We start from the raw sequence: 23,965 nt of genomic DNA, 5'->3' as shown, positions 1-23,965 counted from the left end.
TCTGCGTGAGAATATAAAGACCATTGTGTGTTCTCACTCAGGAATAAATTGTTTCATGACATATCTAGGGCCACCTTTTTAGCTTCAAGCTGCCTGCGTCTCTTGAAAGGGAAACGTTGACAGGGTGGAGCACATTCATCTGTAGACCCAGACAACCCACACCTCATAGACGCTTTTATTGAAAGTTAAATCTCCCTCAGAGAGTTGGCAGCCCCTTGTTGGGATATCTATTTCAGCAGCTGTCGAGGCTGATTATATGGGGGTTGTGCCACACACTGGCAACGATATAAACCTCCTACTGAGAGAAGGACTATTATGATGCTATTGATTGATGCGTTCATCTGCATTCATGTGTACAGTCTCTTGACTCAAAGGCAGGCGCTTATATTGATGGAAAGCAACATGTGATTGAAACATTTTGCTTTTGATTTACGGTGCTCAATAGGGCAAATTCCCACATTTAGAAAAGCTTAAGGTTCCATGTAATTTCTGCAGAACAAGATGCTCTAATGTTTACCTCTGCACCAAACCGTTCTCCAGCAGATCAATAATAAGTTAGAGGCGTTATTGAAGCAGTTCCCCATATTGAAGTCTGATACAAAGATCCATGTCTAACCGAACCGAGCATTGCATATTGATTTATTGCTTGTTCAAGCCCTGTTAGCCCTGTCTTAATGGTCGAAACAGTTCAATTTAAGCAACCAATGTTGTGAGTTCTCGGAACTGTCAATGAAAAAGCGGGATTGGTTCAATCCACACTGTGTCCATTCAGAATCAAAACAAGGTTAACCAAGGTGTTACAATGCACAATGGGGTTCAGATTCTAACTCTCATTTATGATTTAATTTGCATTTACTCTTCTAAAAATTAAGCATTTTCAGTGTTTCTGAATTAAACTCTGGCATTAAAAAAATATGAATGTCAGGCATTGTCTCGGCAAGAGTATAGCAATATGGTGCATATCATGAATCAGAATTAATTATTCAATGTGTTGTAGTGTTCTGAAATCATATACTGTAAACCAGTGATCATCAACCATGTCCAGCACCATTAAAGCTTCCCATCCTTCCCCCAGAATATAAATGATTTCAGGTGATTAAACATTACACATAAAAATAAAATCCCTTGTCTGGAGTACTAATGGTGACAACTTCTTTACAAGGCTATCAGGCCTATGTGCAAGCATATTTTGAAGTCCGGTCCCCACAGTGTCTGGCCCCTGTAATAATACAGTTGATGAACCCTGATATCATATTCTTTAAATCCACGTTTATTTATTTATTTATTTTTTTTGTATTTTGCTCAGTACATGTTCTATCCAAAGTCCCATCAAAGAACGCATCTGCATCAGTAAAGCAATAAATGATGTCCATGTAAACTACTAGTGTACTACTAGTGTATAAGAAAATCTATGCAGGATCGGCAATCACAGTCTGAAAGTTAATGCAATAAAAACTGATTCATTTTATTCAACACTGAAACCTTACTCTTCTCTTTTTCCTGATTCATTATTAAACAAAGAGCAGACATTGAAGAAACATGAAACCACTCAAAATTAAACCAGAAATGGACCCTGTTTTTTTAATATTCCTTTTGAAGGCTTTTTTTCCTCCTCTAGTGTTTGAAATGGTCCCTCAACCCTTGTCAACCACTGACTCAGAATACATTCAGAAACCTGCCAATGCCATCGATTTGAATATCAAACAGCTATAAAAGTCAACTCTAAGGGTTTGTTTGAGCACCACCATGCTGTGAAAGGAAGGTGGGCCGCATGGGGTGAAGGATCCTGGAAGTATTGAATCAAAATATTGATGGATCCGAGCCAGTCCCTGTGACACTGCAGCTAGAGACCCATGCTATGTTGCATCTTGGCAGCAGGGATATTTTTATGTCGAGAAAAGTACACTTTTCATGAAGCTCTTATTTCAGCAAAGCATACCGTCATCATACTCCAGTTTCAGTGAATCACTCAATGGATAAGGACAACCACAGTTTTACTCCTGCTGACCATAGAAACATTGGTGGTTGAGATGCTCACATGAGGGCATGTTGATTCATGAGTGTTTGTCATTCAGATTTACTCAGTCAGACTTTGAGCGTGTTTCGTTAAAGGTGTTTGCCTCCTATAACTGCTGCTTCATATTTATTCAACAGACGTTAAAGGTTGCACAGGCATGTTGTACAATGCAGCTGTAGGATCCATTGCTTCGCTGCCTCCAAAGAATAATGAACTGACTTGCACCCAATTATACAATGGCACTTAACAGCTGTTAGGGAATGCTAATGAACTTAGCATAATAACTCAAAGGTAAAAATCAAGTATATGGAGTCTAAGCCTTTTATTGAAAGATTAACAAAAAGGTGTTTTATGGGGCTGACATGGAACGTGGATTCTTTTGACAAAACAGATGTATACTTGTTTTTTTAAACAATTGCACAGAATCATGATTTTACATGTACAAATTTAAACTCAGGATTTAGCACAAGTTGATTTTCCTGAATATCAAGGTACAATATGGTACACTAAACTGTTCATACTGAGCCACAAGTGTTTAGTTTTAACAGATCTTTATAAAGGTTTCTCTTTGCTTTTTTATTTTAGAATAATATATATATAATAGTTGTGTTGATTTAGAATTTTGACGTTTTGATTTCACACAATTTTCCTCCTTGCTAGGAGACGGTGGATTGACATGGTTTGGACGCTGAACTCTTGATCTTACTTGTGCATTTAAAGTAGTCTAATGCTAAATATTTTAACACTTAATAAAAATAAGATCTGCCTCGTTTATTTGTTTGTTTTTGCTTTTTAAAGTTTCAAACTTGCCGGTAAACTGAGCTAAGTCCTTATCCTAGCAGGTTACTTTGGTGTTGTATTAGCTTGAAGAGGCAATGATTTTCAATTCTTCATCATTTTTTTTCTTTGATACTTTGGCACTCACTACCTCTTCAATGTCCACCCCCTCAAAAAACAGACAAAGCAGCAAATATATCATTAGGCTGCCCTATGCGGCTAGATATTAATTATCCTGTGTTCTCCTCGTTTGGCCACTCATTTGCACGTGTACTGTAAATGTCACCAGAGAGATAAATGGGAAAACAAAAACCCCAGCTCGTAGCCTTTATGCAGCAGAATGTCAAAGGGAGCTTGTAAGAGATGAGATATTGGTTTTGGCCTGGTATAGATTCTGGCTCAAAGGACACCCCAAGAGGCAATCAAATTAGTTCATCTGTATTTAGAAATTTAATAACAATGTGCATACAAGTATTTTGTGATTGAAGCAGGATATTATACATCTATTTATCAACAGAAGGATCATGTTTTGTAGGTCGCATTATATTATTTTCCAGTTCTTCTCTAGGTCTCCTCTACCTCCCACTGTGTAAAAGCCACTTTTACGTTGCACTTTTATTTTTAACTCAGTGTGAACTCCTTTAAGGCCAGATATTGTTCTGACATGCTTTTTTGTAGATTTACGAGTGGATTGAAAAGCACTTTGGGGGGAAAATAGCTCTTACATTTTCTGTGTGGCCTTTAAGGTGGGGAAATAAAGGGATATTTGTATTAATCGATCACACGCCAAGCCTTGTTGAAGCCTGGCCCTAATGGTTGCTTGCTGTCATTTTACAAGCAGCTTGTAGAAAGGATTAGAGTGGCTCTGTGGAGTAAGGGCGCATGAACAGCAAAGTTCTGTGGCGGGCAAGGAAAATAAATCAATTTATCCCTGATGGTTGTGCAGTTTTGGAACATAATGCCTAACGATGATGGAGTTTAGACACTTCATACTTGTCATTGTGAAATTGGACTGCCGTGTTGCTAATGATGGTAATGTATGTTGTGCCTCGCCTACTCTAGTAATCCTTCACTCTGTCTCACTTAAATGCATCTCATTGTCTGGCATATTGCATTATGAATACCACTCGGGGGGTGGGGGAGGGGGGCATTAATTTATAGATTCATTCATTTGAGCAGCAAGTTAATGGGAAAACTGTATAACCATATACATCCCTTCCTTTTGTCACAGGTGATTGTAACTTTGAGAAGCCGCTGGCAGCTTGTGGTTACAGCCAAGGCAGAGACGATGACCTTGACTGGGAGCAGTCCACTACCAGAGAGAAGACTTCTTCAGACCCATGGATGCCCTCAGGTAAAGACAGTTACACTGCCGGGAAATTGGGAGAAATGATGACTTGTTGACCATACAGAATAATACAGAAACACATCATGCATTATGCTGTATTGTACACAGGAAAAGAGTTTTATTTACTAAGTAGATTAAATGAAATCACTATAACAGTGTTTACAGGCCAAAAGGAAAAGTCTCTGTACACTCACACAGGTGTTAGTGATCGACCCATGATTAGACCTTATTTTAGGAATATGGGGGTGTGAACAAGTTTGTTTGACTGAAAGCTCCACCACCCTGTTGTTACTGAATAAACTGTTTGTTAAGGAGGACTTAATACTTGTGGGTGCTAAGATTGTATTACATAATAACTTCTCACCTTAACTACACCTATTTACAACCTGTCCTGGTTGATTAATCAGCCTGAGTAATTAAAAACACCTGTGTGGGTGAACATCAAGTTGTCACCTTTATCCCATATCTTGTCAGCAACACAGACGGTGGACGGATGGCAACTTGTAGTGCCGAGCGATTTGTTTGTATATTGATTTGGAAAATGGATTTGAATGTTGGCTATGTCAGGGTTACCGCTCGACCAAAGCAGTGTACATCCACATGCAGCGTTCACATTTTTTACCTTGGCTACACCTTGCAAAATTATTTGACGATATTTACACCCAGACTGTGATCCAGTGTTGAATTGTTTTGGGTAACTTTTCCTTAAATTGGGTCTGTTTGATTGTTTTCTTAACTTTAGACTGGCTGTCGTAGTCTACTAGTACAAATTAAGATTTGCATTGAATCAACTTTGTCATCTCCTGTAGGAACATCACTAGTACTGTTCATGCATTTTCCTTGACTGTTGTTGTGGATTACTCTCTCCATAGTACTATCAGAGGAAATTGGATTTCCAATAATGCTGAAATGCTGGTTACTCAACATGACGAGAATAAGTATTATATATAGTTATAGATTGAATACATCGTATGAATTGGATGTTGGAAATCACTAGCTACCTTAAGCCGAGCAGCCTTCTGCCATGTTTCAAGTTGGGTGGCTCGAATGGGTTTTCACATTTTTGCCTGTGGCTTTTGAGGTTCTAGTCTAATTTGCATTTTCAAATAGTCAAACAACAAGGTCGCCCTTTAAGTTGCATCTCTCTTTTAAAGGGGGATAAGCCATCCTAGTGAGAACAATGAGTGGCTCAAATGGGAAAGCTGTACACATAATGATTATATATATTCTGTACATACTACTAATTTGAGAGAGCAATTACACGAGAGACTTTAATCTGTATTGGTTTCTGTCCTTTAAAAGCAAATTGTAACAACCAGTTCAGTCAGATGATTTATGTGTTGACAAAAGACATTTTTCTGATTAGGACTTTAATTAAAACATTCTGGAAGGCTGCATGTAAACAACTTAATATTAGGGCTAATACATATTGATTAAATGTCATATGTATTAATTTTCTACCGAAACAGTAACTTTAAAAATAAATTGTTCATTGTTCTCAAGACATCAAGACTCTTTTCTTTTCTTGCCACTTAAAGAATATTTGATAAATCTTCTATTCACTGCAGTGTACACTACAAAAGATCTTTGGAACTGCCATCTAAAGTGAGAACAAAGAAAACATTTGATATCAAAATATTCAGATCCCTTTTGATTAAAGAAGCAGTTTGGGCCACTTCATATTGAAATTCATTAAAATGCTTTCCCTGTATTTTGTCTGTTGCACACAATTTGTTTCTTTAATGTTCCATTGATCGCTTTTCATTTGATTTGAGATGCAAAGATATCTTCGGCACTCAGCAGAAGGCACCTAAGGAATTAGACTAATGGAATGATGTTTTTTTTCCCACGTGTTTTAACAAAGGTAGCGTTGCAAACTAATGGATATTGTTTTCCCCTTCTATCTGACGCCTAATCTCACAAAGGCTGCATCACAGATAGATTGCACTGAGCCCCCCCAGTGACAGAGGGAGAATTAATTAGCAGGCCCTCACTAATTTTAAGCAGCTAGTGCCCAGACCTGTTTGTGTGCAGATCAGGATGATGTGTGTTGGACTGCCCCGGAGAAATTGCTTTTCATGGGGGGGGGGGGAGTGGCTACTATTTTCTATCCCGATTGATTAATGTCGGGACACATGGAGGCTGGGCAAAGGTTACAGAGAAATCTGAAAAAGCCTTGACCTACAAATTAACACCTCGCACACAGTCTAAATTTAACATATCTGATTAAAATCCCGTCTGCTTAAAGTGGTGCCCCTGATTGTGCTTTCTACTCTAAGTACACTCTAGACAGCCTTGTTTTCTACCTGTGCATCTTGAACTGTTCGTAATTAACAGGTTGCTGCTCTTCCTCCATTTCTCAGTGTGAGCACTCAACCTGCCGTGCGAAATTGTAATCTCTCCTCTTTGACTGCATTGAAAGGGATGTGAAATGTAGTGTGCTTGACGGCTGAAATTGTTTTAGGGCTACTGGAGTGGGGGCTGATGGGTAGAAATGCATTTAGGTGAAAGGCAGACTGGTGGAAAAGCTATCTCACCTCTGATTGCTGCCTCACTCTCAACCTGTACTTATGAATCTTCACACAACGACCTTATCATACTCACAGAACAGATTGTTCCGAACAGAAACTATTTGTACCTCAAACACTTAAAATTGGTTGTAGGCAGTGTCAGTTCAAATCGAGGTGTTCTTGATGCCAGTGTGAATTTATGATTTAAATGATAATTCAACCTTATTTGCTGTTTTTCAGAGAAAATTACGTCTTTAGAGGTTTACAGAAATACATAAACCGATGATATTTTCCTTCAGTGATTAAAATGTTCAAGATGCACAGGTAGAAATTAAAATTAAAAGGTTTTTAATTTTGTATGAATGAATACAACAAAGTTTGTTGTACTTATTTATACAATTACAATAAAGTGGTAATCCATCTTTCAGTTGCAGAAAGAAAACAGTGTTAGCATTGTTAGCAACAACTCTGATGCTCTTACGAGTAACATCCAAAATCAACAATCAAGTCAGGAGTTTTGTATGTGTACTGGATGAATGATATCCAGTACACATAAGAAAGTGGATAAAAAAAAAGTGATGGTGTGGTCGTCATAGTGATGTAGCCTTACCTTTTTCAGAGTTGCTCTGTCACAGTCTTGCAAGTATTATTTCATTTGTAATGATTAAACATTTCCATGATGGTGACCTTACCTAATGGCAGCATTATTGACCCACCCACATCAAATGTACCGCTCTCCCTACTTTTGTAGGCTTTCATCCTTGCAGCTGTGAAACGAGATTCTCTGCTAGATATATCTAAAAATGACTGAAGTGAAGGTCTGGTGAGGATGGTTAAAAGAGTGTTGTGAGCGCAGTATGAGGGTCACAACAGATGTCCAATGCAGTGTACAATAATCCCCCCCCCCCCCCCCCCCCACACACACACACACACACACACACACAAGACAAGCTTCACTGAGTCTACAGTGGTGGCCGCCACTGCCCTTACCTCTTTTTGCCCTTCAGAACTTTGCACCAGTCACATGAATGAAAATTATAAATATGTAGTTAAGAGAAAGGCAAGAAATTCATCATTGTCAAAGCATAGGTGGGAGCTAATTAGCATTCCTCATTGTCTGTCTAGTTGGCTGTTCCATGAGTATGTTAGGTCACAACAAAAGTATGAATTATGATTATCCTGCCATTATGATACCTCAACCCTATTTTATTGTCATGACAACAATCTATTCTCACCCTCTTCATTTCATGACTGCCATACACAGGTATTGTCAGTGCAGTAAGAGTACAAAAAACCATCTCAGGAGAGGCCTGTTGCAGAATTACACAGCCATCCACTGAGGACTCTCCTTCGTACCTAAAAGCGCAAAAATACAACCAGCAACCAAACTGGCCAGCTTACATCCCAACATGTAAATAACAGAGAACCAAAACGGAAAAAGAAATACAACAACGCAAACAAGCCCTGTGGCCACATGAAGAAGAGGAACGCAGTGTCTGAAACTCTGGGTTGTTTACGACACTCTGCTCCCTACCTAATTACTACGTCTGGATGAAGAGCGGTCTTTTTTATCCCGCCACTCGGCTCTGATTGCATGCTTTGGCTCCTTTAGGGTGGCTCAGCCCAGTTTTGAGTCTCTGGATGTCTGCTTGGGCACTCCCCACTGAGTCTTCTCTCCCCAGCCAACTGGAGGAACCCCCGGCAGACCTGTCACTATCAGTCTTATTATTACAGAGATGCCTCATCTGTCCTGGACGACGATACTATAACCATCTCAGCCAAGACAACACTCATTCAGCCCTGGAGAACTGAGCTGGACGCACTCCTGTCAGAGTCGGATATTGGCGTGGATTGCATATTGTGTGAAGGGAAAAAAATCAGAGACATTTATCATCTCTTAAAAAAAAAGGACTTCTCTCATTCAGCCCTGAGATCTGCTTTTATTAGTTTTGCAACATGTTGCAGCCGTCTAGGAGATGAATGGATGATGCAGACTTGTTGAGGAAGTTTGCATAGTGCTGGGGGTGTCCAGATGCCAGTAAGAAGGAAGCAGTTTTTAGTGAGCCCCAGCTGGTTCAAAGGCTGCCACGATTTCTGCTCCCTGACTCTCCCTTGAGACTTATTCTAGGGAATAATGGCATGCAGAGGAGGAGAAAGACGGTCCCCTAACTGATATTAATTAGGGTTTTCACATAATACTATAGGCACAATAACAACTGGAGCTCAAGCTAGATAACTTATTGTTTTGTGTGTCTATTCTGCACAAGGTCTTTGTTTTGATAGCACGTCCTTGGTCAAGAATGACACCAAGACAAGAGTCATGGATTGGTAAATGGAGGTAACCCTTTATTGGGTAACCAGGATCTTTACTTACTTAACATTCATAATGCATTCATGCAAATGCAGCTAAATCTTGTACTCAGGGAAAGGTTTCCTTTCTTAGAGAACCACATATAGATGCACAGATCCTCTTAAAAGTCAAACTCTTGACTCTTGTTAATAAATTGACAAAGCCCCGCTGACTTACCTGGACAACCAGTATTGTTTATGCCGCCTTGTGAGATGCTCAGATGAAAGAGAAGGAGAGCCACTTAAATTATGAGAGGAGAGAACACCCACTGACTGAAGGACGTCAGAAATTTAATCAGAATTTAAATCACATCAGCGAAAGATGGGATTTGCTGTTGAGAAAGGGGGGGCGGCGGCACCATTCTGTGAAAAATAAGCTAATTGCCTTTGAGCCATTCACAACTTTGTGTTAAAATCACACCTTGCACAGTGTTGGCAAGGTTGTAAGGTTAAGGAGAGACCCCATTATATGATTAGGGGACGAGACAGAACAGCAAATTACAGCATCTGATCAATTCATAAATTAATTCCTGGGAATGACAGACTGTGATTTTCAATTTAGCATGTTGGTGAGGTGAAGGAGCGCTCCACAGTCTGAGCGACCGGGATATCACCCATTACTCTAAACAGGATTATGACAGCAGACTGTGCTGTCATGATGGAGGACACATTCGCATGGTGTCTTTTCTTATTGGTGTGCACGGTATGTACAATTATGGCTAATGATGCAGCCAGGTGACTCACATGAAGAGTCTTATGTTGTGTAATGGGTTTTTATCAGCCAAATGGGCCATTATGCAACTCATTTAAGACAGTGGCGCACCAATAGTGTGTGTGCAGTGCATATGAAGATGACATTAAGCCATTGAGAATTGCTGCTGATTGACACACAGCAACAAAGGATGCTGTCACAGAGCATAATAAGGGTCAGTTGTTCCACCTGACTGAAATGACAGCACTGAAACGTGTTCAGCATGATGGATGGTTTTGGGTGAACCTGTTTGACACTGTCAAAGAAACCTGGCAGCTCCTTCATATGCAGGGCCCAAACTTAGTCAGTGTTACGTTGTCAGACCCCTTTCATGTTTCAAAGGACACAGGGAAAAGTTCTGGAAAATTGAGTGGAGGCCACGGCTGCTCATATTACCAGCCTCACCCCTCACAGCGAGAGCATTTTTGATTGGTGGCAGACAGTGAGAATAGCCCCGTCTTCATTGACATTTCCGAAGCGGCAGCCGTGCTTTTCTGCGGCGGTGACCTCTGTGAATTTTATTAGCAAATGAGACCTGGAGGGTTTTGGTTTAAAGAGCGCCCCTTCATTCTGATTTCCCCCCACATAATGATTTTCACAGAGTTCAGGACCTGAATGGAGGAGAAATAATGAGCGCTAGTCATTACTGCAAATTATATCCTCTGCTCACACCATCACTCAACTCATAATTAATATAAATACCTTCAACCTATAGACTTTGATGGCTAGGATAAGACAGGCAACTGTTTGAGTGAACTAAATTATATCAGACTTTATTCCCATCAGGAGGAATTTCATGCCTTTTTAAGAAAAGGAAGCAAGGAGGATATTTTAAAACACATCCACTTAACAAGATTATTGTTTTAGCTACCTCAGGATTCATGCCAAATTTGCTTGAAGACTGTTACCACTTCTCTACATACTCCCTAATGATTTCATTACTGTTTTATTTCTTCATAGGATGTTGTTTAGCCATTGTGAGTATTGTCTTTTCTGTCAAACTAGATAGTTTAAGGGAAATAGAAGTACGAGGTGACTATTTGTTTATTGATTTAAACCCCCCCCCCCCAATCAAATCAAGGTATTTAGTTCTCTGGTGATTACTAGCTTGTCATTAGCTTCTGCTCTGGACTGAAGGAACATTCTCTGCCAGTACGAGTGAGGCAACATGCCGTATAAACTGATGTATGCCTTCGCTTGGAGTATGTCCATGTTTCTCTTTTTAATGGCTCATTATACCATTAACATCTTAGCCTGTTCTTTGGATTGCTTAATTTCCAGCTGAACTTTGTGGAAAAGTGGTGGTCCTTTATTAAAAACGCTCCACATCAAGCAGAGCAGATCTGTAACATGCACACATATCAAAGAGGTTTGAGAGTTGTGCGATACCTGGGCAGGCCGATCAAGTACATTTCTGGCCGCCAAAGTGTCCTATATTTCCAACCTCTTTTTATTGAATTTTTTATTTATTCATTTAAATTACTGCATGCACAAGAGAAGGGAGCGAGAGCATGCGCGAGCACCTCACGGCTCCGCAGGACTACTGAAGAGATCCGCTCTGACCGCAAATCCGTATGAAACAACTTTGGGGTCGCAAGGTGAGGCTCCTTCCGCACCGCGCCCACCTCGCCCCACACATCAGGTTTATTTTATAAAAAATCTTTGAGCAAAACCAAGAGTGCACAATCACATCAACAGAGAGAGAGAGCGACAACGTCAACTGTATATCCCTCTTGTATCAGCTGTTACTCTGTGCTTTAAGCAGTGACCACATGTTGAAAAAGAACATATTTACTAAACATTAACGGTCTAAATGTTTAGAAGTCCCTCCTCTACTGTGGAGAAACAAACATTCATACACACTTGTACTTGCAGTAGTGTTTCCCTCGGCCTTCAAACAGACTTTAATTTTTCAAACCGGAACTAAAACACTTGAATAATGAAAAGATTTGTTGATATTAATGCAAGAGATCGTTGGGGCAGCAACCAAATAATGAGCCTCTTTAATAATCACCTTACTTACTTCAGGCATTTGACAACAAATGTATCTTTAAAGTGGCCTGTCCATCAATCCCCATTCAGACTGTGTTGTTGTTCATAATATATCTGATATCCAGTTCTATTGACAGTTAGATATTTCTACCTCTGCAGTCTGTCCTTCATTTCTAAAGAACAGCAACATGAATGTATGTGGCATCTGCAGCAGAAGCACTAAATCTATTACTGATTCATTTTTCATTAGCAGTCTCCATGTTCTCCGTGTTCAGCCATCATTGTAATGGAAGGTGAAGGTGGCCTACATTGGAATAATAATAAATCTGTTCCTCTGAATACCTTAGACAATAGCTGAGCCCTGGCCTTTACAGAGCTGCAGAGACGGGCCTAGAGTGTGCCGGGAGTTCTGTATTTTTAATTGGTCTTTAACACGCCATTGTTAAGGCGGAAGAGATAGAGGAAGTGGAGGAGAGGGAGAGAAAACCCCCTTGTGCATCACTAGCACATTAGTACAGAACTAACACAGTGTCTTTATAATTTGCTCTTAGTCGCACTGGCTAATTAGCTTGTCATGGTGCAGCAGGTCCTGCAGAGTATGTGGTCATTAGGCTCTGAGGGCACAGAAACTGAATGACAATCAATGTTTTCCTGTCGTCCCCTTTACTTCTGTTAGACAGTGACAGTGGCAGCACAACGAAGCGGCACACTGTCGCTCGGAAATACTGTCGTCTTGTGTTTCATGGTGGTCAGTAATGAGGAGACGAAAGACTTTGTCCCCTTGTTGTGTTGCGGTTCACTGACCCATATCAAGACGATGTGTAGGTCTCAAGTTTGGTGACAGGATGTTTAAGCCTGTTTTCTGCTGCCTCCCTGGCTGTAAGGAAGAGATATTTCAAAACGTATGTTTATTTCTTTCCCCCCCCCCCCTTTTTTCAAAAGATTTATTTTTGGCCTTTATTGGATAGAGATAGGGGACAGAGTTGGAAATCAGGGAGTGACATGTGGGAGGGAGGCCACAGGCCGGAGTTGAACTATAGCCTCCATACATGGGGACGCACACACTTACCACCATCAGCGGCCCCCTGCATGTTTATTTCTCTAAGCCAATCACACCACACTAAACAACAAAAGACTAGTTACAAAGGCCATCTATGGTTTTAGTCATGTTTAATGGTCAGGTGGACAAATGTAGCTCATGGGATCTGTGATTACACACACAGAGCTGCGCAGTGCACTCATCTCTTGAGCTACACTCTTACAAAGTGACTCCTCTGAAATGCAAATTAAACAGCCTGTTCTCATCAAAGAGGAAATAATTGATACCAACATCTTTGTCTCTGTAACTTCATAACATGATTGTTAGTACTGCTTTGTATCACAGTCCAGGTTGCTGAAGCCCTTAGAGGGCAACAAAAAAAAACCCCAAAGATGTTCTGGACTCCTGAGCAGCTGGTTGAATGTCATTAAAGAGACTTCAGAGCCCTTCCTATCGAGGCTCCTGATTGAGGCTGGACAAACAAGGGTGTCAAAGTCGACGCCTCTCTTGCCCTTCTGTTAGTACTTTACAATCCTGCGTAACCTCAAAAATAATGAGCCTCATCATTTGTACTAAAGACAAACTGAAAGTGAATAAAACATTAAAAGGCTTTTTGGACAACAGCAGTCTGCTGTTCACAATCATGGGGGAGAGATCACGCTGTGCAGGGACATCATTTATAATAGCTACCTTTTAAATTGTTTTTTACATTATATTTTGCATCGTTTTGACTCATTTTCATTCTGAATGCACTCTTCGTAACTAAACACACTATTTTAGTGTTGCATTTTGTGCTTTTGTTGTCTTCCATTTGTTTTTAGATTATGTAATTATAATAATCATAACTTTAAAATATGTATAGAACTTTTAAAAGCAACAGTTTACAAAGTGCTTTGACGCAGAAGTATATATGACAACGAAGCAACCTGTGTTTGTTTTCTTCAGAGCACACTGGTCCTGAATTACTCAATATCCTTCCACTGTATGTTTTAGATATGAATGGAATAACAACCAAAGCAGGGCATAAGCTTTTTTTGAGTTTACTCTATTTTTAATTCACATAGTTAACTAAAGATATAAACATTTAAACATTTAGCACATACAGTGCTATATATTGTACCTTTTAAACTTAAGTAAAACCACATTATTGAAGCAGTAATGTTTTCTTATTTTAAGCTTTTAAATTGCAAAGACCTTGTCTTTTCCATTCACTTCAGATGCACCGTTTTCTCTCACAAGGGGACTGGGAATGGGAATTTCGGGCAAAACACCTAGTGCAGTTTGTGGCTCTCATCAACAAGATGTCTCCATGACAACTAAGCAAGTTTCACCAAGTGACGAAGACCATAAGTTACAACAAGTGTTGAATAATGTGTTTGAATTCCTTCGCCAATGAGTAAGGTTTATTATTTATAGGCAGATTAATATACACAGACCTCTTTCGGCCAACATATTTAGTCACTTGTCTACGAGGAGCTCATGATTCACACTTTGTATTACTGGTGCGCAAGAATCCTCTGATTTGCGTTCATTGTTGGAAACGTGTTTTCAAAGGGGATTATTATGACTCCATTCTGACGCACAGCCCCTCATAGAATATGCCCCAAACATACCCTCTTAAGATAACAACTTGCTACTACCAGACAAACAAAGCTTGGGAGGCTGACTCTGTGTCATCCCAACTCACTGCTCCTCCTCCTCCTCCTGCTCCTCTGCTCCCTCTCCTCTCTGTTTCATTGTGTAAACATGACAGAACCCCCACTCGTTATCTGAGGCTGGAGACAGATGGAATTGGTGAGCGTTACAATTGCAGCACAACAAAACAAGTGGGCAAGCTCGAGTCATTGATGGAGCAAATAGGGTTTTGTGAGAAGCTGTTTGGTTGACACACTCAGGGACCCGTCTCGTTGACTTAGTTGACGTTTTTTTTTTTTTAACACCATATCTCAGTGAATCTCCAGATGTTACGTTTAATAACAAGGATTCACATCCACTCTGTTTGAGCTCTGCCTCACAAGCAGTCGAGCAGAGCTTCTTCTTTTTTTGCTAACACGTTGTTTGTTTCACCTCCAAGCAAAATGTGCCTTCCTATCATTACCACAAATCCACAAAGATGTGTTTCCACATAAAACAGAGTCTCTTTGGCTGTGCCTCAAATGCTGTTACGATTTGTGCCATCTCATTACTGAGCCAAGCTAAATAGGAAGATGACAAATAGAATGTGTTCTGCATCTCCTTGAGAGTCTGCCAACGTAATAATTCTCACTTGTGTTTTATTGGCAAGAGGGGAGCGAATTAGATTAACCTTTAATATTGAACCAAAGCGATAAAATCTAAATGGGGCTTGGTTGGCAAATAGATTTTAACTTATTGATTTCTCATAATTTCCCTCCTCTCTGTCATTGGGGGAAAAAACACTTGTCTCAAACACCCAGCATTTGTAGGCTTAGCCTCTTTTTGTCTTCTATTTTGTTAAATCCTAATGATTGGAGTGTTTCTACCAATCCAGAGATAAGAGCATTTTCTCATTAAAGCCACAATTCTCAGCGCTAATAGGAAAGGTCTCTGAAGAGTCATTTACCTGCCCGCTTCACGCTCTTATAAGATTAGGCCTTTTATTTAGTTACTTTTAAACCTCAGGACCTGATTGGGTTTAATAATGTGTTTCTTGTCTCGGAGATCTTTCTATTATGTTGATAACTACCTGCCTCCAAACACTTCCAAGGTATTTTTCTATCTTAAGAGGGTTAAACCGGTTTTAAACACATCAGGGTAACATTCATATTTCAAGTTGTTGCAGGTCTTTTGCAATTTAGAAGAGTGTTTTAGTTCACAATAAATACCACATTGGTCTTTGGCACCTTGCTTTAAACATGCATTACAAAAATTGGTTATTCAACCTTACCTTGCATAGTGGCATTTCTAACTCAACATGGGATATAAGACATATTAACAGTATCTGAGGAAGAAGGAAAGTGTAACTTCAGTGTTTTGATGCTGACTAATCAGAAATTCTAACTTCTATTTGAGCTGCAGCAGGCTTTGAGTTAAAAGTTAACATTTGCATGCTAGCATGCTTATAATTCAACTTCAACTTTCTCATTGTACTGACGAAAATGAGATCTTCAGCAGGCACGAAGACACAACAGATACAAAGAGACATAAGAATAATACACACATGAAGATCTACAGCTCAAGTGAAGAACAGAGATACTCCAAAGACAATGAGATAGCGATAGACACTATTGAAAACGCAGCACAGTAAATTGAAGGGTTAAGAGAAATACCGTGCAACAGGAAACAGGAAAATAAATGGTAATGGAAAATTAAAGATTGATTTATTGAATACCATTTTTTGTCTTCGATACAATTTCTAAAGACTGAAGTTGTTCATTTTTCTAACATTTCGAGTTCTTCTATTAGATTTATAAAATAATGATTCTTGTGTCTAACTTTTTGTGTTATGCATTTGTCTTTAAATCTCATGGCTTCAGTTTTTATTCTGTGTTTATAATTCTACAGTTTTTATTTTAAGACCCTTTGTATCTGTTTCGCGGGTGCTTTATTTTGATATTATAGTACAGTCATAAAGTGTGCTGCTGAACACATGAAAAGAATAGTGATAACTGTTGCTGGACATTTTATTGCACATACATGTTTTTCTGGCACAGTTTAAACTACTGGTGAGGTAAAACTGGCTCAGCTCATTAAACACAACTTCTATCTATGCTGCAGGTTCAGCCTACATGATGGTGAACACGTCAGGACGCTTTGCGGGGCAGAAGGCCTTACTGCTGACGCCACAGCTGCGGGAGAATGACACCCACTGCGTTACCTTCCACTACTACATAGGAGGCAGAGAGAACAGCCACCCAGGCCACCTGAATGTCTATATCAAAGAAAACAACAGCCCCATGGGGATGCCTGTTTGGAACGTGTCGGGTCCAGCCTCTCGCTCCTGGGGACAGATGGAACTGGCCATCAGCACCTACTGGCCCAACTTCTACCAGGTGAGGAAGTGTTGTCTGCACCCTGCTCTCTTTGGGGTTATCTCTCATCAAAAAACTAGGCCGCTCATTGTAAGCCTTCCTTTTGTTGTTAGGCCAAAGTCATTAAAGTCTGTTCGCCAGGTGGACAAGACACATTTATTATGTGAGTAGGTCCAAAAAAAGATCTCACAATGGCTCATTCAAAACACCCAAGATTATTGATTTCTGGGGCTACCTTGGCAATCTGTTCTCCCTCCACTCCATCCGAGCAGGTTCTCTCTTTCCAATTCTGAAAACTCATTTTCACTTACCAATGCACATGACTGCTGGCTGGGGCAAGGTGATTTCACACTTGCCTGACTATTAGTCTTCGCAGGGCTTGTTCCACAAGTCCACCAAATGTTAATTGATGCAGTGAGACCCCTTAACCTCCCAACGGGAGCCAGTCCCATGGTGAATTATTTCATTACGGCCGTGCAGAGCTGGTCCACTGTGGAGCAGAGGGGAGTCCTCCCGGCTGCTCATCATAGCCAACCTGATAAGTTAGTTAACAAGGCACACCACTGAGCTTCTCACTACTGAATGCCAGATAGGACCTTTAATGAGAGGCACATGGACAAAAGAAAGACAGAAGAGGGGGGAGGACAGAATGTGCTGCAGATGCCGCTAAACAGTCACTGCTTTCTGTTGATAAGACGGTGACCCTTCAGTGGCAGAAAGATACAAAGACAGTCTGGTGAAATGTTTTTAGATTTATCTGTGGACCATTAAAGATTAGAGTCTGTCGCCAGAGTTTATTGTGATTGGATCCATCCTATGTGAACGCACACTCGGCTAAAATACAGTGCAAGGCTAAATACGATTCATTATGACAGTCTAGAAATAATCGCTTCGCTTTCAACATCAACATTCTTTTTTTTTTTTTTTTTTTTTTTTACTCTTAAATAAACATCAGTGATTGTTGAACAATTTGACATTCTGTTCAGCACGTCTCTGCACATAGTTTGAGCGTTTAAGCCCAAAATGGCATGTAATGCTTCCAGTGTGTTCAGGGAAATTCCCAGCATCTGTTGCCTTTCTAACCTCAGCGGAAGGTCGTCTGTCTCTTGTTTGTTACTGTTCCAGACCCAAACTGACAACACGGGTACATCAGAAGATGCTAATGGTCTTAGCAACATTCTCAGTCAAGAGAACAGAGACCAATGCTTAAAATTGTCACTAATTAACAACATGGCGCTAATTATGGGTGTCTTTAATTGCATAGAAACCTACGCAATTGTCAAAGGGAAGCCACCTGATACTTGGAAATTATTTTTTAATTACTGGTGAGGCTTTTAGTCATCATGAGCCTTTCAGCTTTTTGATAATTACTCTTCTGTCAGACCGTCCCTAAAACTTTTAATTGAGATTGTCATGCATTTCAAAAACTGCTCAACGCTGTTTCCACTCCATGTAATACAGAGAGCAATTATATCCTTCACACACTACTCAAAATCTGTGCTCTGTGCATACAATGAAATCCCTACTGTATATATTTATGCGCCTATATGCAGCGGTGCACCAATAAGAGAGAAAAACTTAAATGTCCTCATCTATCTTGATTTCAATACAGTAGAAACTATGGCAGAGCTAATCAATCCTGCTGTAATGTAGTACTTAACAAAGTCCCTGAGGGATAGCCAGAGCGGCGATGTAGACATTGAATGTCGGGTTCACTGTCGGTCTCTCTGACAAATGAGAATGGTGAACTTTCCTGTGACATCAACAGCTTTCGTCCCATGTGAATATTTTCACTCCGTGGGTCAGGCCCAATTATGCACTGCACTATCATTGATGTTGGAATCAATTATATCACAGCTATTAGGCAGGCTGACTGATGTCTGTTGCACAAACAAAGGATTTCAATTAGAGAGTGGGGGCTAGTTCATTTGTCTGGTGGCAATATATGGAGTGGTTGGCCTTTTAATTTCCTTTAAATTAGCCTGTAATGAGGCCATAATTGGCACCCAAGATATTCACGTTCATATTTCATGAGACAAAAAAAGAAATTTATAATTAGACAGCCTTATCTGAAGGCATCCTGCCTCCCAGATGACAATGGTAACTATCTCCGCCTCCACATTCCTCAGCTACAAAAGGAATCTCAGATATGTACGTGTGTGCAGCCTAGCTACGACGAACAGGACACATGTTTCTGAGTGACGCCATACATAGAACATACCCATTAATGTACTGCACACCACTCACTGGAAGATATACGTTTATATTTAGGATATATGGCATGTAAAACATGTGTCGTCAGTATGTGTGGTGTAATTGGTCTCTGCACCACACCCTGAGTTTGGGAAGGGACTGACATTCTGTTTCCCTTTTTATCACACTGGAGACCAGTGAGTACATAACTCTGACATTCTGCCGGGACACGCCTTCTGTCAGGGCTTAGGGCCATTTGTTTTGCAGGAGTACTTGGTCCCTAAAATAGGGTCATGTTAGTGTTACGCAGCACAGTTGCACTTTATTTCAGATATGATGTTGGCAGAGAGCAACAAACATGTCAACCAAGTAACATTAGCCTCAACAACTGTAGATGCATCTGCAGCCGCTTCTCACGAATGAGATACTCTCAACATTTGTATTTGAGGGTTAGGTTTGCTCAAGAGATATATAGTCAAATTTACTACCCCTAATATAATTTTTCTTTTCATGAAAATAAACAAGTTGGTAAATAACACTGGTTAGGTTTAATTCAAGTCTTACTGTTATTTTATATAAATACTGCTGATTGTTCAGCAATGTAAAAAAGTGAACTTTATATTGACATGTAATGTCAAAGAAATAGTTTGGTTTTGTAATGGATTTTGTTTTTACTTTACTGACTTCTGATGGCAGGTAAAAGGCTGAAAAATGTCAAAAAAAATCGAATGAAAACTTGTGCTGACAAAACACTCACACTGATAAAAAACAAACGTACATTCCCTTTAATAATTGATGTAATGCTAAGTCTCTCATCCCTCCTTCACCGTGTGCTGGTCACAGACTGTGGGCTAATAGTCTCAAGGCTCAAACTTAATTTAACACTTGCATGTCACAACACCTATCTACCGTGACTTATTGTGGAAATAATGTCACTGGCCTGCAGCTGTGTGGACCAGCTGCAGCCCTGCCAAAAGCATATCGCATTAGCAGGAACCTGGACTTCTCTGTGCACACGGATAGCCTCACTCAAGTGCCATTTGAAGACGTGTGCCCATTTATCACCGGCGTTATGAGTCTCCTCTCTCCTCCTCAGATTGTGTTTGAAGCAGTAACCTCAGGGCAGCGTGGCTTGCTGGCCATCAAAGACATCGTGGTCCAGGGCCACCAGTGCAGTAAGTCCTTTTTTTACCTTCACCATAAAAGAATACCATCAAAGCACCATTGTCCTTTCCATGACACCCTCCCAAATACCTGTAATGTTGTTCCATTCAAGGCCTCCCAGTCAAACAAAAGGCCTTCAAAGACAATGCTACAGTCAATCCAAAGAGTACTGTAAACCTCCCTCCTGCTAGATCCCTGCAGATTTATGAGCACACAGACATGCTGAAGTGTGCTCAGGATTTAGTGTCTTTGAGTGGCTGTGTTAAATCTATCCTTTGAGAGATGGAAAAATAGTAAAAAAAAAAAAAAAATGGGGACAAAAACAAATACCACCATCACACCATGCTGTGACTGGATTCCACTGTATTCCTCCCCCCTTAAGGATATTCAGCAAAGCGTCTCATCTCTCAGATGTTCGAAGATCCTCGGCTGAATTTAAGTGGAAGCTCTTCAGACTGCGTGGCGGAGATAATGAACATGTAATCACTGGCATATTTAGATTTTTTTTCTGCTTCGGCTTCAGGAGGCTGCTGTGGGAGTACAAGGATGAGGGCTCTTCAGGATTCCTCATTGCTATGCTTTTGAGTACTGAGAGTCATGTTAGTCCATATGGCACTCCTTAAATTTATACACAGAGCTTTCCACACTCTCAAGTCTAAGTCTTAATCAATACCACGAGAGTTTTCATCAATTGATTTCTATTTTACTCTACCACTCGTTGCTGAAGTGTCAAGCTCTGAGAGCTAGATGCTGATGACCTGGTTACTGTCTGAAAGCAGGTGAATTCCTACAAATGTTTTGTCAATAAGATGGATTTATGCAGCGATAGGTGTTGAATATGAATGTATTTGGGTGAATCGATGAGGCCTTGAGACATGATGATCAATGTTCAAATGCGTAAAAGTGTGAGAGGATCAATAACCCACTCAGCAACAATCGGGCTTCTTTGAGTGATAAGCAAAGTGATCAGAATGACTCCTCGGTGGAGCACAGCCAATTCATTTTCTATTTATACGACCCATGTGGAAGATCTGGCACAAAGGTGTGACTATGCCACTGGGTGGTCTGCCTCTCATTCCGTCATTAAGGAAGACATAAGCCTTGAGAAAATTAGATTTGTCTTATTTGGCAGCGGATGGATTGACGGGACAAAGTTATAAAAGAGGTGTAGTTCAAAGAAGAGGTTATAAAATATTAAGCAGAAGTGAACGTCTCGATGATGAAAGTGATAGAATTAGCTTTGCCAAGTCCTTAGAGATTTGGATATGTTTCGAATCAAGGTCGCTCCACTGAATTGCCCTATTTTTCTATGCGGAATAGCGGGACTAATCAAAAAATGTTCTACATAAGTTGCTTTCTGTGGACTACTCCAGTCAGGGAGCGTGCCTGATAATGAGCACGGTTCGAGAAGAGAGTAATGCTTTTGCATGAATCCTCTCAATCAATGAAAGAATGCAGTAAAGAGGAAGCAGAAACTGGGTTGACGGGAGATCGTCCTCTGGTGCCTCTTTTTAAGGATTTAGGTGAGAAGTTCCTCACAAAAGAGTTTCTGGCCTCTGGCACTGAGGGGTATAAAACTGTGTAATAAAGAGCAGAATCCATTCAAGCTGACTTCTTTCAGTTCTACAATTTCACAGACACAAGGGTTACAAAGTCAGGAAGAGTGAATTGGATAGAAAAAGGAGCTTAAATCCTTCATAGTCCTGATGCAGGCTACATAGCATCCTGTTCAAACTTATTTGAAAGAACTTAAATCCTTCTGTAATTTCAAACTTTTTTTTATGTTTTTGCAACTGTTTGACAAATTGTGTGTATTTTCCCCAGTGAACACACCTCACTTCCTCACTATAAAAGGAGTGGAGGTCAACGCCGGACAGACTGCATCTTTTCACTGCACCGTCAATGGACGCAAAAGGGACAATTTCCGCCTCTGGCTCCAGGTGAGATCCATTTTTATCCTTTTTACACACACTCCAGATCAAAGACTAGATCAGAGAGTGGAATCAGTATTAGAACCAGGCCCTCTGGAAATGGATGTGTCGTCCTGAAGAGACTCTATTTTAAGAATATGTAATCCTCTGATCTTGAGTCAGCAGTGCGACTGTTGTGCCGCTCGGTCTGAAGAAGCTGCAGCCATATGTTCTTTAAATGGGGTATTTCACAAATGTATCTTTTAATGTCATTTGGTCTAAAAGGTTCTCCGTCAGGTTGTTCTAAATACACGTGGTCAACGTGAGATGTATTGAGATATTTGTGTTTACCACGGTAGTTGTTTGTGTGAGCAGCAGAGCACCTCTGGAAACCATCATTTCAACTAAGACACGCGTACAATAAATGCTTAGCTATCTTTAAACTGATAATCAATCATCATCACAGACCAAAACACAACACTGCAGACTGTTTTCCTTTCCTTCCTTTCCATTGTGCTTCCTTAATAAATTTCATTATGTGGATCCAAATGGCTGTGTATGAACGGGAGCAGAAGAGGCTGAAGTAGTTTGTTATTTTTAACATGTTTAACCCTAATTACACAAGGCTAAATGTAAACGGTTACACCACAGCCACAGGCAGTAAATCTTTCTGATTGGCCAGCAGATGTCAATTAAATTACATAGCAGGAGGCATCAAATATAGTTCCGCTTAGCACTTTGACCTCAACTCTAAATCATCCTCTTAAGGTGTATTTTTTTTTCTAAAATCAGGAGAAGTATGATTTCCAGCCTAACACTCACTTTGGTGCCTAAAAGTTTACCAAAAACTTTTACGAATTTTGGTATACAGATGGTACAGATACGTAAATCGAGCCACGTCTCAACAAAAGCTTCTCTTCCAGATGTTGCTCTCCCTTTCATTTTACTTGAAACAAAAAAAACAAACATCTGAACGGAAGAATGAGACAAGCAAAAGATGTCATACTTGTTCACCAACCACAAAGGTGCACTCACAACATAACCTCTTCAGTAGTCTACATATGGCAATGTAGCGAGGTAGTTAAAGCAAGTAGTGTCTGTGCAGGCTGATGTACCTGACCCATTTTGTACATTTCATGAACGTGTTTAAAACCAGTTGTGAAAGAACACAAACCCTCAAATCTGAACGAGAAGCTTAACAAAAACTGCACAACAGAAGCTAAATTATATAACGCAAATTTTAAAATACTAGCAGTACAGTGAAGGATGAGGCAGCTGTTAACAGGTGAGTGTCCAGCCTTGATTTAAAAGCTCATGTTATTCATTGTATAACTCAAATCAAAGCAGAGACATTCACAAACACTTTATTGTGCCCTTGTGTTTGAAATCTGACACAGAGTCCTGTGTGTCAGGGAGGCAGGGGATTACAGTTGTTTCAGATCAGCACAGTATGGTCTTAACCTATATAGATGTTGGCTCTGTGGCTACTGTGTACTATATCCGGCACAGCTGAGCTGCACAGCAGTCTTGAATTGACCTTGTTCTGAGCAGAAAAGGTAGTGCATCTGGCAGACATAACCCTGCCGGCTCTGCTGCTAAGCACACTGTCACACATGTGATCAGTGGGAGCATGACGCTGAGTAAAGGTCCTCTGCCAGGTACTCCATCATTTTAACAAACACGTCCTCATTAGCACAGGAGCTGGAAAACAAACATTAAGTGAAGTCCCCTGATGACAGTAATGAAGAAATATTTCTAATGAACAAATGTCCCCCATCTGCCTGCTGTGAGGGGTGACAGCTGGGGAGAGCCCACTGTGTGTGTTTGTGTGTGTGTGTGTGTGTGTGTAGGTGTGTGTGTGTGTGTAAGAATGTGTGTGTGCGTTCCAGTGTGATAAATGTACTCCCACTATCAGGCACCAATGGG

The 23,965-nt window shown here is 40.4% G+C and overlaps 1 protein-coding gene across 1 annotated transcript in view; it reads left to right on the top strand.

Annotated features, from left to right (window-relative positions):
* LOC306827211 (receptor-type tyrosine-protein phosphatase mu) overlaps positions 1-23,965 on the top strand; it is a 149,685-nt gene that overhangs the window by 34,752 nt on the left and 90,968 nt on the right. The window contains exons 2-5 of the mRNA XM_079348881.1: positions 4,026-4,148; positions 16,519-16,793; positions 20,062-20,140; positions 21,954-22,069. Coding sequence (XP_079205007.1) covers positions 4,026-4,148; positions 16,519-16,793; positions 20,062-20,140; positions 21,954-22,069 — 593 coding nt within the window. The remainder of the gene's footprint in view (positions 1-4,025; positions 4,149-16,518; positions 16,794-20,061; positions 20,141-21,953; positions 22,070-23,965) is intronic.

This window comes from Symphodus melops (genome assembly GCF_947650265.1).
Source record: "Symphodus melops genome assembly, chromosome: 7".
In the NCBI taxonomy this organism is placed as follows: domain Eukaryota; kingdom Metazoa; phylum Chordata; class Actinopteri; order Labriformes; family Labridae; genus Symphodus; species Symphodus melops.
Note: the sequence above shows the minus strand (reverse complement) of the source record. Positions and strands in the feature narration are given on the sequence as shown.